Below are 17,557 nucleotides of genomic sequence, written 5' to 3' on the forward strand. Positions count from 1 at the left end.
GTGCGAATCGTTCCTTTAAGATCCTGATTAAGTCATCAACTGCCTTAATGGATTTTCCATAAATGCAGTCTCGCGCAGGTCCTTGTAGCTTAGCAATTAACAAGCGGACAAAATTCTATTCCTGTGGATCTGTAATCAACGCTCTTCCATTGCGGATATCTTGGATAACGTCCTTGAGCGGCACATTTTTTCCATCGAACTCCGTAATCCCTTGTATTATATTTTGTAGGGTAAAACTTGCTGACATATTAGTCAATAACTGGAGGGTCGCCGACTCCATTTCGTTATGGTCCTAGGTCATATATTTTTTCTTCTTTTATTTTATTTTTTAATTTTTTTAATTTTTTTTAATTTTATTTTATTATTTTATTAATTTTTTTTTTTTTTTTTTTTTTTTTTTTTTTTAATAATAAATGGATAAAGCCGATAATACAATGATTATAATTTATTCAAATAATCATTGTATTAACAAAATACCAATTATAATTATTGATTAATTATAATTAACAATTAATGATTTATTCGAATAATAATTACCAATAAAATAACAATCAGCAACAATTTATTATATATATCTTTATAAGTTTCTGTTTTAATAATTAATTTATTTTGTTCCATTAATCAATAAATAAATTATATTAATAAAATATTATTCCTAATAAATATATTATTCTTATATTAATAAATACTTTTAGTAGCAAAAGTAAACATAAAAATAATTAAGGGAAATTTTAATAACCGAATGGCACGAGACAATGCCAAGTGTCAGTCCCCTATTACAACAGGATAAAAAGAAATAAAATATTTCGCAGACGCGCACGTCAAAATTTTAAACGATCGTTCATAAATCAAGGGAATTTTTCTAAGCCGCGTTTTGACTTTCAAACATTTGTAAGCGAAGGATCACGTTGCCAATGCTATTCCGTCAACTAATCATGAAATGTGGGAACGGAAAAAGAGACACACCCGGTTTCAGACGCGAACACTCTGATTACGCTTATGATTACCGAAAACGAAACTCCGATGAATTCCTGAGCGCCCGATCGTGTGAAAAAAATAATTTTTCCGCGTCTCCGGCGTGGCTTTAGCTTGTTCAAAAACGAGCGTGCTATTCACCTGTATCGCGTTTCGAGATATGAGAGAGAAAAAAAAATTAATATTAATAATGATAGGCGGTAGTCAGGCTTTCGGGCACCCCGGCCCGTTCCCGCGTCGATAATGAAATCCGTGTTAATTATAATTTGACACTCGATATCAAGATATATATATAAGATATAAAATAAATAATTGAACGTTTATAACGTTCTTCGGTTATTTATTGAAAGCAAATTTGTAATAGCGATTCTCTTTAATGTAGTGGGGAAGCATATGGATACACTTATGGATGTTTACAATTATAATATTTATTCTAGTCTCTTTTATACCATAAGTAAATTAAGCAGAATAGAGATATATATATTCTCGGACGCGTAATTTTCGCGTGGCGATATCTAGTATTTTTTTTGGTTACATAAAAATATAATAGTATTACTCATTTCGTATTATTATAGTAAATATAATTTGGTCCAAATTATTATTCGCTTCGTGATATGGCCAATCACCTTTCCTTTCAATCTGATCAGATTCAACTGGTCCAATATATTTTTGATTACAATGCTGTAGTAACACGCAAGACAATGGTAGTTGCTATGATTTTAGTCGTCTAATATCTGCTTTATCCAATAACGTAGTAACACGCAAAAAATATGATAATTCCTGTGATTTTCTGTTTACGCAAAATTATTGAAGCAATCGTACTCGACACTTCTAATATTTAATTATAACTCAAAACACTCAAAAACTCGAAACTTCTATTATAGTTTTAATTTCAGTAGGAAAAGAATATGCGGCCTTCTTAATTGAGCGCTCGCTTCTAACTGACTAATTCTGCCGCTCTGCTTTCACTGGCTTATTATATAGCCTTTGTCCCTAGCATACCGTCTCTCTCTCGCGTATATGCTTCGGATGTTTGCGCTTCTCGTAGTGGGTCGTCTTACCTAGCTAAGCACGCTGACTGCAGCATGCAGTCCCAGCATGCTGGCTCAGCGTGAATCAGCCTCTGCCGCTCATTCCCACCGAGTCGCGCACACGAATACTGCTAGCTATGCTATGTCCGAACGGAAGTCCCGAGAGCAAGGTTTTATTCGATAGTATATATTTGTAACATAATAAGACGTCACGTAACAATTAATAACTTATAACCTCTCTTTTATGACATGCGGTCGCCTTTGATAATTAGTATTTTTGCACCTCTATTTTTATAATTATTTCAAGATATTTAAATGTAACTGATATCAACAATGTATAATGTGTTCAAATAATGAATTGTTATACTTCAAAAGACAGTTTAGAAAGAGAAAGAAACCTATATAATACAATTGTGCACTTGTACTCTTAAAAGCAGGAACCGAAAAGAACTTTGATTTTAATGCTAACTAGAGCATAAAATCGCGGATAAACACATAAATATTTAAAAAATAATAAAATAAAATAATACAAAAAGAAAATCACTATATCAATTCTTGAAAATACATTAGTAATTTATATTCTCACCTTTATGACATGTGGTTATTGGGTTATTGCCATTGATTACTGATAATTTTTCATATCTATTTTTATAATCATTCTCGGATATTTAAATGTAATTGATAGCAACAACCAAAAATTAATTGTTATACTGCAAAAGACATTTTACAAAGAGAAAGAAACTTACATATCTTAATTGTGCACTTGTACTCTTAGAAGCGGAAACCGGAAAGAACTTTTTCATTAATTTTAACTAGATATTTTTTTAGGCATAGATTTGATAAAGATACGAGCAGTATTAATTAACCAGTTCGAGCCCGGGAACGAACTTCAGACTTATAAAACGTTTGAGTTAGTAGTAGCTAATTGTTTGTCTATTTAATAATTTAATATTCATGAATGTTGGATGGTATGGCATTTTTTTTTTCAAAAATGAAGAGAGAGAATGTAGGTGAAAAATCACTTTATTTGAGCGTAGCGCACACGCGCAACGGAAAAAACTCAAGGCGCATGCGCCTCCCTCCATCCAGGGAGAGATGATTCTCAAACAATTAATAAAATAGGGATATATTAAAAATATAAAGCGGTTTCAGCTTTATATAATAGGGTGAAAATTAGCAATAATTATTTTCTTATTTATCCTCGTAACAGGGATAACCACCGCCCTGTTAAGTGCGTAGTAGTATACGCTGACTCACACAAAATTATTTAACTCATATAACTAATTTAGTACATTAAAATTATAGTTAAATCGTTTTTACAGACAATGACTTTACCGAAAACGAGGGTTATATATTCTTCAATATATTGAAGAAATTGGGTTATTGGAGACAGCAGGGAGAGGTACTGATGATTGACTCTCTCTAGCGTTCGGCCGCACGTAAAAGGGCAAGTGCATAAAAAAGTTAACACGACACATGTTAGAGCTGAAGAATGTGTTGAAGAAGAAGAGCCCTCATCACCCTGGTCTTAAGTGTTATAAGTCTAATTTTTTCTCTCACGCCTGCGCATAGTCCACAAATTTTCTCTTTTTCCCTCTACCTCATTGGTGGAGGTAGTGGGAGCTCACGGCCATCGCTGATTGGTGCTCCACAACGGTCACCCCACTCTTTCGTTCTCCACCAATGGGAGCGCGGTGCCGTAGCTCAGGGGAAGGAGATAAAGAGTCGCGTTTTTCCAGTTGTGCGTAATTCGGGGTCCACTCCACGGGACACCTCACTAGTCACCTTGTAAGTAACCTTGTTGGTTGGCGGCGAGCCTCGCTCGAAGTCCCGCCGGCCAAGAGAGTTTTCTGGCGATACGTACCCTCCAGGTGGGTGGCGAGCCTCCTAAGATTCGAGTCTCGCTAGCCCGTAAGGACCGTGCTCCACCGGCTCTTCTGAGGGCTAATTCGAAAGCGACCTCCTTTGGTCGACGAGCCTCGCTCAAAGTCCCACTAGCCAGAGAGATCGTCCTCCGTAGCCTGACCGCTCCTTTTTCAGGGCCATGGTCGAACGCGCGTTCAAGCGCCTGCCTTCTCGCCGGACAGTGAGTTTCGCGACAACTCAAGGTACCGTTAGCTGAAGAGGATCGTTCTCGTCTGGAATAAGTCAGAAGCGCAAGGAGAAGAGACGAGAGCGTAATTTGAAGCGTCTACAACCCCGGCAAACCGAGATTAAGGCCAGACTCGCCAGGAAACTAGCCAAAAAGGAGACTCTTACGATAATCATCATCGTCGTTGGCAAGAACCGGCCCTTTCACGGATCTGAACTCACTTCAGATCCTCATTTAGCTTCATCGACACCTAAGGTTGTCAACTCTTCGACTTCCAAGGTGGTCATGGGCGTACCAGAATGGAACGAAAACCCGGTCCTCACCCGCAAGTCGACACGTGCAATTCTGAGGCCACCTCCTTCTCGAGCCCCAGTGTATGAAACCTCGGAGACACATCCTCGAGGATTTTCTAAACTCGCACCAACTCCGGTCCTACGGGACGTTGTATGTCGACTGTCACAACGACACCCTTCCGCGCGACCCGCGATCGGCCTAATAGACCGCTCCGTCCTCGTTCCTCTTTCAGATAGAAAGCCGGTTGTGCGTCGCCTTTACCATGGGGTGAAAAAGTGCCTTTTCCCACGTAGCAACTGAGCCACGGATATCTATCTGGGCTCTTCTCTTGAGAGCAGCCTTCATCTGGTCCTCTCCTTTAAGAGAGACCAAACGCTGGCTTTGTATGAAGCTGACCCGATCGTATTATGAATCTCAGGACTAAGTGAGTTGGCCTGGCGCTGATATGTCGGCTACCTCGCCTTAATATAAGTATTAGTACGAGTAGTTTATAAGGACATTTGAGTATTGTTGTTACTCTCGAGAGGTAGCGTATTTGTAGTAAATTAATAAAAATCATTTGCTCGCCTTATTGTTTCAATATTAACTATTCCCGCTGTTTTTGCTTAGAGCAACACACCGTCTCGCTTACCCCCACCTTAATAAATAATTGATAATAGATGTTGTTACGTACCGACACTATTATAGGGTAGATATATGAAATTGAAGCTGTAAATATAAAAATAGCTTTTTTTTAATTTTAAGGAAGTATCGAATCTTGATCCATCTGAATTCTAGCAATTCTAGACAATAAGTGCTGTATCACGTAAAGTTTCAGCAACATACAGGGTGGCCCATTTTAAGTGATCCACTCAGATATCTAGATTGGAGTGAGTTTTATCGAAAAAAGTTTCAGACAAAAGTTACTCAACTTTGAGGGGGCCATGTTTCTATGACCTTGGATTTGACCTTGGAGGTCATGTTCAAGGTCATTTCAAGGTCAACTTTGTTTTTTTAAATAGGAACCCCCATTTTTGACCCCGGATTCGGAAAGAGCGGGAAATTTTACGTCCAAAACGGTATTTTTAAATTTTTTTTCATGGCCTTGAGAAGGTCGATTTAAGGTCAAATGCTTGAAAAACTGCATAAAAGCGTTTTTTTAATTTTTAAGATATCGAAAAATGACCTCTACAAAATTTGTTCAGAACAGAGTGGGCCACCCAATGCACCAAAAACCTTTGACCTTTAACCTCATTTTGAAGGTCATTTCAAGGTCGAAGTGTTTTTTGTAATGGAAATCCCTCTTTTTAACCCCGGATACGCACATAGCGCGAAATCCGACGTTTGGATAAGGTATTGTGTTGAGTTTCTTGAAATGACCTTCAAAATGAGGTTAAAGGTCAAAGGTTTTTGGTGCATTGGGTGGCCCACTCTATTCTGAACAAATTTTGTAGAGGTCATTTTTCGATATCTTAAAAATTAAAAAAACGCTTTTAGGCAGTTTTTCAAGCATTTGACCTTAAATCGACCTTCTCTAGGCCATGAAAAAAAATTTAAAAATACCGCTTTGGACGTAAAATTTCCCGCTCTTTCCGAATCCGGGGTCAAAAATGGGGGTTCCTATTTAAAAAAACAAAGTTGACCTTGAAATGACCTTGAACATGACCTCCAAGGTCAAATCCAAGGTCATAGAAACATGGCCCCCTCAAAGTTGAGTAACTTTTGTCTGAAACTTTTTTCGATAAAACTCACTCCAATCTAGATATCTGAGTGGATCACTTAAAATGGGCCACCCTGTATATCTATAAGGAGTTAAACGTTGTATCTGATTATTTAACCTGATGTGATTATTTAGATAGTTTGTTTATTTACTAGATACTTAACCCAAGCAATTTTTTATTAAACATTCTTTTTCAGCAGACGACTCATTTGAAATAATCTTATTACATTAGTTTGCTTTTGTAAAGCTGCTAGTAACTTAGATAAGGCCGTGTGCTTCAAACTGTTTGAAGGTTTAAGAATGGAGATAAGAATAGAAAAAATACTGTACAGATGAGATAGGGTCGCTTAGCTTATTCTGCATGATGTATGTATAGCCATAACGAATACATTTACTGCTATAGTCAACGCAGTATGACTAAACCGTACGCTTAGTTAAGACTTCGTTGTGCACTACGACATTATTAATATTTTATTAGTTGATAATTGAGTTAAATGCGATTTTATTTGCTGTGATTTTTTTTTTTTTTATTTAACGTCGCTCTATTTATGCTTCATCAGTGCTAATCAGCGACGGAGGCTTGCAATGTATATGAGAACAAAGCACATGAAACTTTTTTCAGTGGTGCTTGTATCAATCAGCAGGAATTGGGAATCGAACCCGGGCCTACCGGGTGCGAGTCCGTCGCCCTACCGACCGAGCCATTGCAGGCCTCGCCGTGATTTGCTGTGATTACAATGCATGGAGACGAATGACCGCTTAAGGACAAATTTATTGAATTAAATATTCAGTAATATATGAAAATTCTATTGTTATATTATATAAATAGGTAAATACTGGCTAGATTACTCCATTAACTCAGAATATTTTAAAATATATTTTTATACATATTCTTAAATATAATAACATTATTTTTTACGTACCTTAAATAATGCAAATACAAGAAATATTTATCATTAAACGAATAATAAAAAGTAACATGTAAAAATACTTACTAAATCAACATTCAATCTCCAAATACAAAATTACATTAATAACACTTACTAAATCAACATTTTCTTCATCTTCCCAAGTTGAGTGTTATAAACTGTAGGAATAAAAAATCGCTGAAATCAGTTAGAGTATAACTAACTTATAGAAACTTAACATCAATAATAAAGCTATCGTATTAATTAGCAGTATGAGGGTACAACTGTTAATTACTTTGATAATAATAGATAAATAGACTTTGGTTATATTAATAAATTTAATACGGAAAACAATTGATAAATGATTTTCAAAGACAGTTTCGCGTAAGAAAAAATATTCTTATACTAACAAGGTCTTGCTAGCGTACTCCCCTTGATCAGAATAAATTAATATTATAATTAATTCCCTTTCATAAATAGTCAGTTTTTTTAAGATAACTTGCGAAATTTTTTAATATTATAACGACTTGTAGTTCGTTATGTCTCTCTATTCTCGCAAAGCCAGTAATAGAAATGATTTATAATTATTATTTGTTATTCCATAAAGTTGTTAATAGCGCAGCGCAGACGTCAGTGAACTAGTACGATAATCGTTCGATATTCGATTGTAAACTCGCGACGCGGACCGCGTGGAGATGCGATAGTCTCGAGGAGAGAGAGAGAGAGAGCATAGGCGCGAACTATAGAGTTAGCTTCCGACCGACAAGTGGTCAACGCCTGACAAGGAAAGTTTTGAGTTTCGTCACAGAGAAAAAAAAAGCTTTTATGTGAAAAGCAGATAGCAATACTCGAGGATTTTAATAATATCAAGGGGAAATCGATAAGACACGCTCATGATAATTAATTTCTGAAGGAAATATCTCGGAGAACCCGAGCGTGTGCTAAAAGAATTCACTAAAAGGAGAGGAAAGCGTCTACGTAAAAATTAATTGATCGAAGGCCATTGTTGTAAAAGCGTGTACGCTATTAAAGTTTGATGAGACTACGCCAGCGTCCAGCACTGTGCGTACCAGTTCTTTATCTGGTTTCTCTCTTTTTTGCTCTCTCCTCCTGTTTTAGTTTGCCATTCGCGCATTCCTCCTTGATTGATGCTTGATTTAAGCTGATTTCTCTGTTTGCGTGCGTACCGTTGCTTTCTTGTACTCGCATACGTGCAAAATGTTCAGATGTGGTCGCGTTTCATTCGTTTTTACGAGCCGAGGTTAAGCGCGATCACTTCCTCGTTTGGACGTTGCGCGCCAATTCACCGGTGCCATCGCGTCTTGCAGCTCACAACACGGCGTGTGCTTACATGCACTCTGACCGCGTGGCGCGAGTGCAGTGTTTTCTTGTATGCACGGACGCATCTCAGTTAAGTTGCTTGCATTGCAACTCTCGGCGCTACTTTCAATACGCGCGGACTAGCTTGTTCGATATTGCTCTGTATGTGCTCTTTGTAACTTTAATTACGTTTATTTCGAATAAACGAGCATCTTTATTCCGAAGTTGCCCGTATTTACTCGATTTCCATTTTCCTCGAATTCCCTCTAAACGTTTACTTGCGTACACACACATATCTCTTTTTGGCGTAGCACACGACACTCTCTGCGGGCCTATTTTCCAGAACGAGAAGGAGACAAATCTGAGCAGCTGGACCCAGGACGTCTTACGTAGGAGCACAGTATCGCTCTGGAGAAAATTTCTCTCTATTATTAATTTAATTTCCACGGCATTTATTAGTAATCTTTATATAACAGATTCTGTTCAAGCGAAGCCAGGCAGAAACCCCGTTACGATATTTCCTAGCAATTAAACATAAACTAGAGACCTATTGAATTGACTCATATTTTACAATTGACATTTGCAATCGAGTGGAGTAATAAAAAATAAACAAAGTAGATTATCTCAAATATATCTATCTTTCACATGATACAAGATTTAATATTTTTATAGTCTTTATATCACAATTTGATATTTCCTTTTGCTGTATAAATGATTGAAAACTTGAAAATTACAAAATATATGTTCATCGTTATTGGACAACATATAAGAATGCTTTATTAGTGATCGATAATGCCCTTTTCTATTCAATAATGCATCAATATATCAAAAATTATTTTTTATTCTGATCGATTTAAAAAACACGAACTCTCTTTGAAAATCATTTGTCTATAGAATGTTCTCATCAATCACGTCAGATGTTCAAACCAATACAACCGTTCAAGTTAAAATATAAGAAAATATCAACATTTCTAAATAACTGATATTATAATCACTATCATCGAAAATTGACACGCTATGCTTACGCAACATCAAATTATAAATTAATCATCGAAACCGCATCAGGCACTTGAATTGGCATAAATACTATGTGGGACTTACTCTCTTTGATACTCTCTCAGTAAAAATGTAACATTCTTTAAATCTCAGCTATAAATATATTATATTAGATGCGTATTAATATTGTAATTTATTGAAAACAAAAAATACATATTAGTTTTCGATAGGGTGACAAATTTTTTTCTAAATAAAAAAGATATTTTAATTATATAGTTATAGTTATATATAATTATCTGTTTAAAGGTGATTATCTATAAAAATTGAATGTGATTGAAACAAGCTAATTTTCTATATCTATTATTTAGAATGAACGTTTTGGCTCAATTCGCTTGCAATATCCAAGAATACAAATCTTCTCTCAATAACAAATTATATATTTCCTAAATTACTTAGAATCAATATAGATTTTCAAATTTTAAAACTTACCCAACTAGAGTTACAAAAAGATAAGTTTAGAAGATACTCACCTGAAAAATAAATGAATATATAATAATCTCATTACAAAACATAAGTATTTTTCAAATAACTTTGCAACTTCTACTCAAATTTATATAATTGAAAATAATCAAATTCGAAGAAAATTTACAACATTAATATGAAGTTGGCTAGAAAGTCTAGTTTGCTCAGTTAGACGATCATTTAAGAGTTTATCAAAAGAGGTTAAATTTTATTGAATCCCAAATGAAGAATCTCTCATCAGATGTCAAGAAAGCAATAATATTTAATAAACCATTTTATTATTAACGATAGTGGAGATTATCGAATTTTGTAGGTGAAATGTTACATGGGAACTCCTACATTATAAAAATGTCAAGAATACCAAAAATTATTCAATGATGAACATAAAATGATATTTGCTTCCTGAATACGAAGAAGCACATTTACTGAAATGAACGAAAAACCCAAATCCATCATAATTGATGATTCGCACATTCGAAAAAACTGATCAATTAAAACAACTAAAAATTAGCACTATCATTATTGAGTATTTCACAATAATACATAAAGACCAAAACTTCGGAATAATGAGGCAACTAAAAACATAAAAGCATCAGTACGTATAACTCATCCCTTTAATACCGATATGAATAAATTGCAAATAAATTGCAATTTTAAGAGAAGTATTATTGAGAGGCTTCCCAAATGAAAATCATAATTGACAGCAATCTCTACCTAGTTATGGTAAATAAATGCGGGAAAACAATGTATAGTAAGGGATTATTTCTGTAAAACGCTTGTAGAAAGTTAATTCTACCCATGCTCCGTGAGAGCATAATAAACCTCTGTTCGTGTGATTCTTAATGCAGCATGAAAGTGAAAACATGGCAACCTGATAACCATTATTCTGACGATTTCCCGAACGTGCATACATTCACATATTTCCGGAATCTAGTCGATTCCGACGACTTCCAGTACTGAAATACTAGGTAACCTAGAGAGTGTTAAAGAATATCCAATTCTCAGAAGAACCCGTTATAGACGACAGAAACACAGGTTAGTAAATAGCAAACACTGCCATGCTAAATCGGTTCAGTCAAATTATGTTTCTTGGAAAGAAGTTTTATTCAGAGGCTTCCGAATTAAAATTAAACTTTGGCAAGAGCTGCTATCGAACTATGGGGAGAATATGAGCAAGCTTGGAGATTTTTAATTGGATTCATAATCACTATACATCCTCAAAAAAAAAATTTTTTATAATGATTGTTTAATTGACAGAGCTAAAAATAGTATTTTAGATTATGAATGTATTATCAGTGCTTGTGTCTATGGTACAATTATTTCTTTCATATTCCAATCATAAATAGTGTAAATTTCAATCGGATAATGAATTCCATTTGTCCATAATGTTAAATGGAAAAAACTGAACATCGGGGAATAACTTTCCGTTCAGGGTTCACGCACTCGTATGATGAAGAATATATGATATGCCTAACTGTAGGGCGATAGGGACGACTTCGGGCACATAAAACTTAGAGTACTGTTCAATTTCGAAAATAAATCTACAAAGCTTAATAAATCTACGTCCCTGTGATTCTCAATGCAGCATGAAAGTGAAAACTTGACAACCTGATAACCATTATTCTGACGATTTCCCGAACGTGCATACATTCACATATTTCCGGAATCTAGTCGATTCCGACGACTTCCAGGACTGAAATACTAGGTAACCTAGAGTGTGCTAAGGAATATCCAATTCTCAGAATAGCGCGTTATAGATGACAGCAACACAGGCTATTAAATAGCAAACACTGCCATGCTAAATCGGTGCAGCCAAATTATGTTTCTTGAGTAGAAGTTTTATTCAGAGGCTTGCGAATTCAATATAAGATTTGGCAAGAGCTGCTATCGAGTTTTGTTTAGAATATGAGTGGATCGGAAGGTTATGAAAATAAAGCTCAGGGTCAATTGAGAGTTTACTTTAATAATTAAATAAAGAAGTAATGTCGTTTTATAGTCGACGAAGAGTAAAAGAGAACTGACGCAGTTTCGGCTTTTTTCATAAACTAAAACAACAAAACAAAACAAAAGAGGAACAGTGCGCGGACAGAGGCGAAGCTCGTTCAGCAGGGAAAAGGCGTAGAGAGCGCCCTCCTTTCCTTAGCAAAATTTAATGAAGTGCTCTCCATCGTTATTTCCGCCAAACATCCCGCCCGCCTCATTCCGTGAATGACTCTAAATAGAATCGCTTCCTTTGCTGAGCTGGCCTTCTGTATTCGGAATGGGCAGTCTGGCGATCTTGACGACGGGTCGGACGTACTCTCCTGAAGCTGTGGTGATGGTGGCGGTACGAACCGTACCGTCTGGCCCCGGGTGTACAGCAGTGAAGTGGCCAGCGGCCATCTGGACGAAGTAATGAGGGATCTGCGATAACGACAAAATCCCCGACCTGTAGATTAGGCTGTGGCTTCCTCCACTTGGGCCGCTGGATGAGGGTATTTAAATACTCTCGGCTCCAACGGGACCAGAAATGTCCTCTCATGGCTTGAATGAGCGCCCAGTGACTGACTTGATCCAATTTTCCGTTGACAGAGATAGGCTCGGGATAAGACGTGGCAGAAGTCCCGATTAAAAAATGACTGGGTGTGAGTGCGTCAAGGTCACCTAGATCGCCTGATGGTGGAACAAGAGGACGGCTGTTGAGAGTGGCTTCAACTGCTACGAGGAGCGTGGCGAACTCTTCGTAGGTGAGACGTCGAGGTGAAGCAACTCGCTGGAGGTGCCGCTTCATCGACTTCACCCCCGCCTCCCAAAGCCCACCGAAATAGAAGGCTGAAGGGGGAATGAAACGCCAGTTGATACCTTCCTTTGCCAGTGTTCCTTCGACAACTCCCCAATCAATCTCGGCTTCTCTGAGGAGTCTGCGGAGCTCAAGGGCGGCCCCGCGGAAATTGGTGCCATTATCGCTCCAGATTTCAGCCGGCCGACCTCTCCGACCTATAAATCTCTGCAGGGCACCAAGAAAACTGGCTGTGGTGAGGTCTCCGACGAGCTCAAGGTGGATGGCCTTAGTGCAGACGCAGACGAAGAGCGCGACGTAGCCTTTTACTGTGGACGCGCCTCGTTCCTTGTTGCGACAAAGATGAAAGGGCCCGGCGTAGTCGACTCCACAAGTTGAGAATGGCCTGGCTGGCGACACTCGGGCCGGCGGGAGAGAAGCCATGCGAGGGGGCGAGATCCTCGCCGCAAGGCGAGCGCAAACAGTGCAGTGGCGGAGGTATCGCTTGATTCTCACCTTCGCCCCAGTAATCCATGCCTTTTGCAGGGCTCGAGCGTAGGTGGCCCTGAAACCGCCGTGAAGACTGCGTTCGTGTGCCCACCGGATGACTAACTGGGCGAGGTGCGCTGGTCCTGGAAGAAGGATTGGGTGCCGCTCGTCGTACGGCAATGAGGAGCGGTCAAGTCGGCCGCCTACTCGAATTACTCCGTCGTTGTCAAGGAATGGCTCGAGAGTTTTCGTCTGACTGCAGCTCTTCAGTTGGTAGCCTCGGCTCAGCTGAGCGAGCTCCTCGGAGAAGACGTGACGTTGAGTAATCCTGGCGCAAGCGATGAAAGCCTGGCGGAACTCGGCTGCTGTGATCGGTGACATTAGTAATGCAGTCTCTCGCCGTCTCAGAAGTCGAATGATACGCGTGGTAGCTCGTAATAGGCCGTCGAGCGTGGAGAATCGATCGATGTGACTCTTCTCAGAATGCAGTGGCTCGTCCTCAATCTGCACCGTTGCACAAGACACGTGACTGCCATGCTGGCACTCCAGGCGGTCGGTGTCGTTGACCTCGAGTGGCCACTCGCTTGCTGGTTGTGTCAACCAGTCTGAGCCATGCCACCAGATTGGGTGCAGTGCGAGTTTAGTGGAGTCTGTGCCGCGTGATGCGACGTCGGCTGGGTTGCAGCTAGTGGGGACGTGATGAAACGTGACGCCCGTGGAAATCTCCTGCACGTGAGACACATAATTGTTGATGATGTCATGTCCCACGGGCTCGTCCGACCGGAGCCAATGAAGAGCAACTTGCGAGTCACTCCAGAGATGGCAGCTCATTGGCGGCACTGACAGTGCGCTGGCGGCGTTCTTCAGCAGCATCGCAGCGATCAAGGTGGCGCGAAGCTCGAGTCTCGGAATGGTCATCTCTCTGTGGTAGGGAGCAGACTCTTGACTGGAGCCAGCTTTGACTTCGCTTCTAGGATGGTGGTAGTGATTTTGCCATCACTGTGGGTGGCTCTGACGTAAACGACAGCAGCAATAGCACGTCTGCTGGCGTCTGCGAAGGCGTGCAACTGCATATCTTGTCCGGGAATACTACCAAACCAGCGGTCAATGGTGAATTCTGCAGCCTCTCGGATTCTGTCGCGAAATGTCAGCCATCTATTTAGCCAGCTGCCCGGGAGTTTCTCGTCCCAATCGAAGTCGGCCACGAGAGTCAGCGGGGTCAACCAACCTGCTGGGTCAAAAAAGGCAGCGAGCTCTGCCAGAGCAGTTCTCTTGGTAAGACTTGGAGGCGGATCAACGACTCCAGGGCGAAACTTGAAACGATCCGTCACTGGATCCCAAATAACGCCTAATTCGCACACTGGTCCATTGGTAGAGAGTTGAACCCAGTCTGCCCGTAAACGGTCCTCAGCGGGTATGTCTTCAAGCAGTCCAGGCTCGTTGGCCACCCACTTGCGTAGATGAAAGCCGCCCGCCCTAAGCAGACCGATAAGCTGATCTCTAAGGCTCCTTGCTGTCTCGAGGTCATGGCTACCACTCAAAAAATCATCCATGTAAAGGTCTCTCTTAAGTAATTCGCGGGCCAGTGGAAACCGATGTCCTTCGTCCTCGCCGAGTTGCTGCAGGGTGCGAAGTGCGAGATAGGGGGCACAAGCCGTGCCGTAGGTGACAGTCCTGAGAACGAAATGTTTAGCTGGCAAGTCGGATGATGGGCTCCAGACGATACGCTGAAGATGACAGTCTCTCTCATCCATTAAGATCTGTCGAAACATTTTTTGAACATCTGCACAAAAAACATATCGGTGTCTTCGCCAGCGTGTGATGATCGTCGCTATATGTCCTTGTAACTTTGGGCCCGAATGGAGTGAGTCATTGAGACTGAGACCTGTAGAGGTGTCGCGAGAGGCATTAAAAACTACTCTTAGTTTGTTTTTTCCGTCGCTGCGCTGCCAGATGCCGTGGTGTGGGATGTAGAATACTGTCCCTGAGTCCTCTCGAATTTCCTCGGCGGTCAGTGCTCTCATATGACCTAACTGCTCATACTCCTCCATGAACTGGCAGTAACTGTCGCGTAAAACGAGGTCAGAGCGCATTCGTCGCTGCATAGAAACGAGAGCTGAGCGCGCGTGGGGTAGACTGCTTCCTAGGAGGGCCTTCTTCTCCGACTTCAGAGGGAGTCTCACAGTGTATCGTCCGTCAGATGTTCGTCGGACTCCTTGAGTGAAAAGTGCCTCACATTCACGGCCGGCAGCTGAGATTCGTCGGACCGACGGAACTTCCTCGAGAGCCCAAAAACGTTGCACTAGTGCTAGAAGCTTCTCGTGACTTCCTTTGTCGCACACATGTACTGCGGTGGCGAGAGCTCGGGTGGTGTGACTCGTTGATGACTCTAAAATCGCAGTGGATCCTGTCAAGATCCAGCCGAATGTCGTATTCTGGGCCAACAAGGAACCAATTCTCCGAGTGCCCGCTAGAATGAAACGATGGTAAACGTCCGCTCCGATAACGATGTCGATCCTCCCGGGCTGATCAAAGGTAGGATCAGCTAGTAGTAGTCGGCGACGGAGGTTGGACACCTCAGAGCCGGGAATCCCTGACGGCGTAACAATGCCGATTGTCCGAAGAACAACGGCCTCTGCCCGGATGGGTGAACGTCGGCCGACGTCTGCGATATAAATTACTGCTTGAAATTTGGCTGAGTCCATGGCAGGCCCAGTCACTCCGATCACTCCCACGTTGGTACGGCGCAGTTGGCAGCCCAGTCTGCGAGCGAAGTCGAGGCTTATGATGGTCGCTTCTGAGCATGGGTCAAGCAGTGCCCTTGCCGCATCCTTACGGACTCCGCCACTGCTTAAAGAGACGATGGCCGTGGGGAGTACGACTAGTCATGCTGTCCCGTCCTCTCCAGTTGATTTTGCGCTGGTCGCAGCAGCCTGGAGTGTTGCTGGTCGAACATCACGAGGTGAGGTTGATTGTGACTCCTCGTTTGTCTGGCGTTGTACTCTTCCAGCGCCCTCGTGGATTAAAGTGTGGTGGTCACCGGCGCAACTCCGACAAGTATTGTTGGAAGGGCAGTTTCTGGCAGTGTGACTACTACCAAGGCAGTTGTAGCAGAGGCCTCGTGCGGCCACAAGCTTCCGTCGCTCTTCTGGCTCGAGTCCCCGGAAGGTTATACAGTGGCCGACATAATGTGCCTCCTTGCAAGCTGGGCACCCTCCTCTAGGGCGAACCGTACCCGTGGCATGGGTTCGTATAGTCCTTGGAACTATGGGTTGAGCCGTTTTCCTTCGGCCGCTCATGTAGTCGATTGAGGGGGCGGTGGCCACCTGACCGAGAGCGCGCAGAGTGCAGTATCGTCGCTGCAGGAACTCCGTGAATTGGCGAAACGAAGCCTCTCCGGTCATCGATGAGGTGTCGAACGGCATGCTGGGCTCAGGCTCTTCCTCCCAAGCTCTCTTCGTGACCGGGTCAAGGGCGCGCACATCCATGAAGACAAATCAGACATCCCACGTTTGGACAGGTTGATTCAGTCGTTCGAGTTGAGTGCGGCATCTATTCAATTCGTCCATGAGGGTCTGTAGTCCTTCGGGTGTTTCTTTTATGAGGGGCCTCAGATTCACAAGCGCGGCTAAGTGGTCCCTCACTCGTAACTTCGGCTGGTCGTAGCGTCGGCAGAGTGCTTCCCACGCCTGCCTGTAGGTGATTACGATGGAACGAAAACATCGCAGTGCCTCCTCGGCTGCCCCCTTAACATTCGTTTTGAGGTAATTTATCTTCGTCGCCTCTCCTAGTGTAGCGTTGTCGTGGACCAGGTCAACGAAAAGATCTCGAAAGGCTTCCCAGTCTTCTGGCTTTCCGCTGAAAGTGGGCAGTTCCAGGCGAGGCAGCTTCGAAAGAGGAAAATCCGTGCCGTGGTCTGCCGCGGTGATGAATGCGCCTGGTGTTGACGTGCGGTCCTCGGATATCGTGCAGCGAACTTGATGATCCAGCAAGACGCCGCGGCTTTCCACGTAAAGCTCTTCTGCCGATGCAATGGTGTCGCTCAACCGATAGTCTACGGCTGACGCATCGCCGAGGGTGAGAAGTTGTCCATGATTGCGGTGGAGGTCTCGCCAATAACCGTCCAGGAGCTCAAGTCTTGACTCGATGGATCCGAGTGTCCAATTTGTTGTGGGCGTGCTAGCAACCTTTTCCGCAGTCCGCTGGATGGCCCTCTTCAACTCTTGTTGGATGTCTGCAAGCTCCATCTGCCGAGATGCGATTAAAATTCAGTGTGGGAGCCGTGGTTGGGTCAATTCACTCGGTCAGCCAGCTGAAACTTGATACCGACCTCTCGGCTCAAGTTGCCAGAGCGCTAAGCCGAGCGAATTCAACCCTGAGTTTTAGGTCGATTAAATGTGGTCGTCAAAGAAAGCTCGGTTCGGCGGTCTGACGGCTTGTCGCGCACTTAACGACCTGCCTGCAAAATAATTC

At 41.8% G+C, this 17,557-nt stretch overlaps 2 protein-coding genes across 2 annotated transcripts; both read right to left on the bottom strand.

Moving 5' to 3' along the window:
• Nucleotides 1-13,998: 13,998 nt before the first annotated feature.
• Nucleotides 13,999-15,135, bottom strand: LOC131663284 (uncharacterized). The gene has a single exon (XM_058933605.1). It carries the CDS (start codon nt 15,133-15,135, stop codon nt 13,999-14,001), a length of 1,137 nt encoding a protein of 378 aa, XP_058789588.1.
• Nucleotides 15,136-15,969: 834 nt separating this feature from the next.
• On the bottom strand, nt 15,970-16,572 carry LOC131663285 (uncharacterized). Its single transcript, XM_058933606.1, has one exon. The coding sequence runs from the start codon at nt 16,570-16,572 to the stop codon at nt 15,970-15,972; it is 603 nt and encodes a 200-aa protein (XP_058789589.1).
• Between the last annotated feature and the right edge of the window lie 985 nt (nt 16,573-17,557).

Source organism: Phymastichus coffea, unplaced genomic scaffold, assembly GCF_024137745.1.
Source record: "Phymastichus coffea isolate CEN01 unplaced genomic scaffold, Cenicafe_Pcof_1.1 PCOF00032, whole genome shotgun sequence".
Taxonomy (NCBI): Eukaryota; Metazoa; Arthropoda; class Insecta; order Hymenoptera; family Eulophidae; genus Phymastichus; species Phymastichus coffea.

What these genes read in the sequence shown, in the direction of transcription:
- LOC131663284 (XM_058933605.1), bottom strand. Translation starts at nt 15,135, where the DNA reads ATGGAGGAGTATGAGCAGTTAGGTCATATGAGAGCACTGACCGCCGAG.
- LOC131663285 (XM_058933606.1), bottom strand. Translation starts at nt 16,572, where the DNA reads ATGGATGTGCGCGCCCTTGACCCGGTCACGAAGAGAGCTTGGGAGGAA.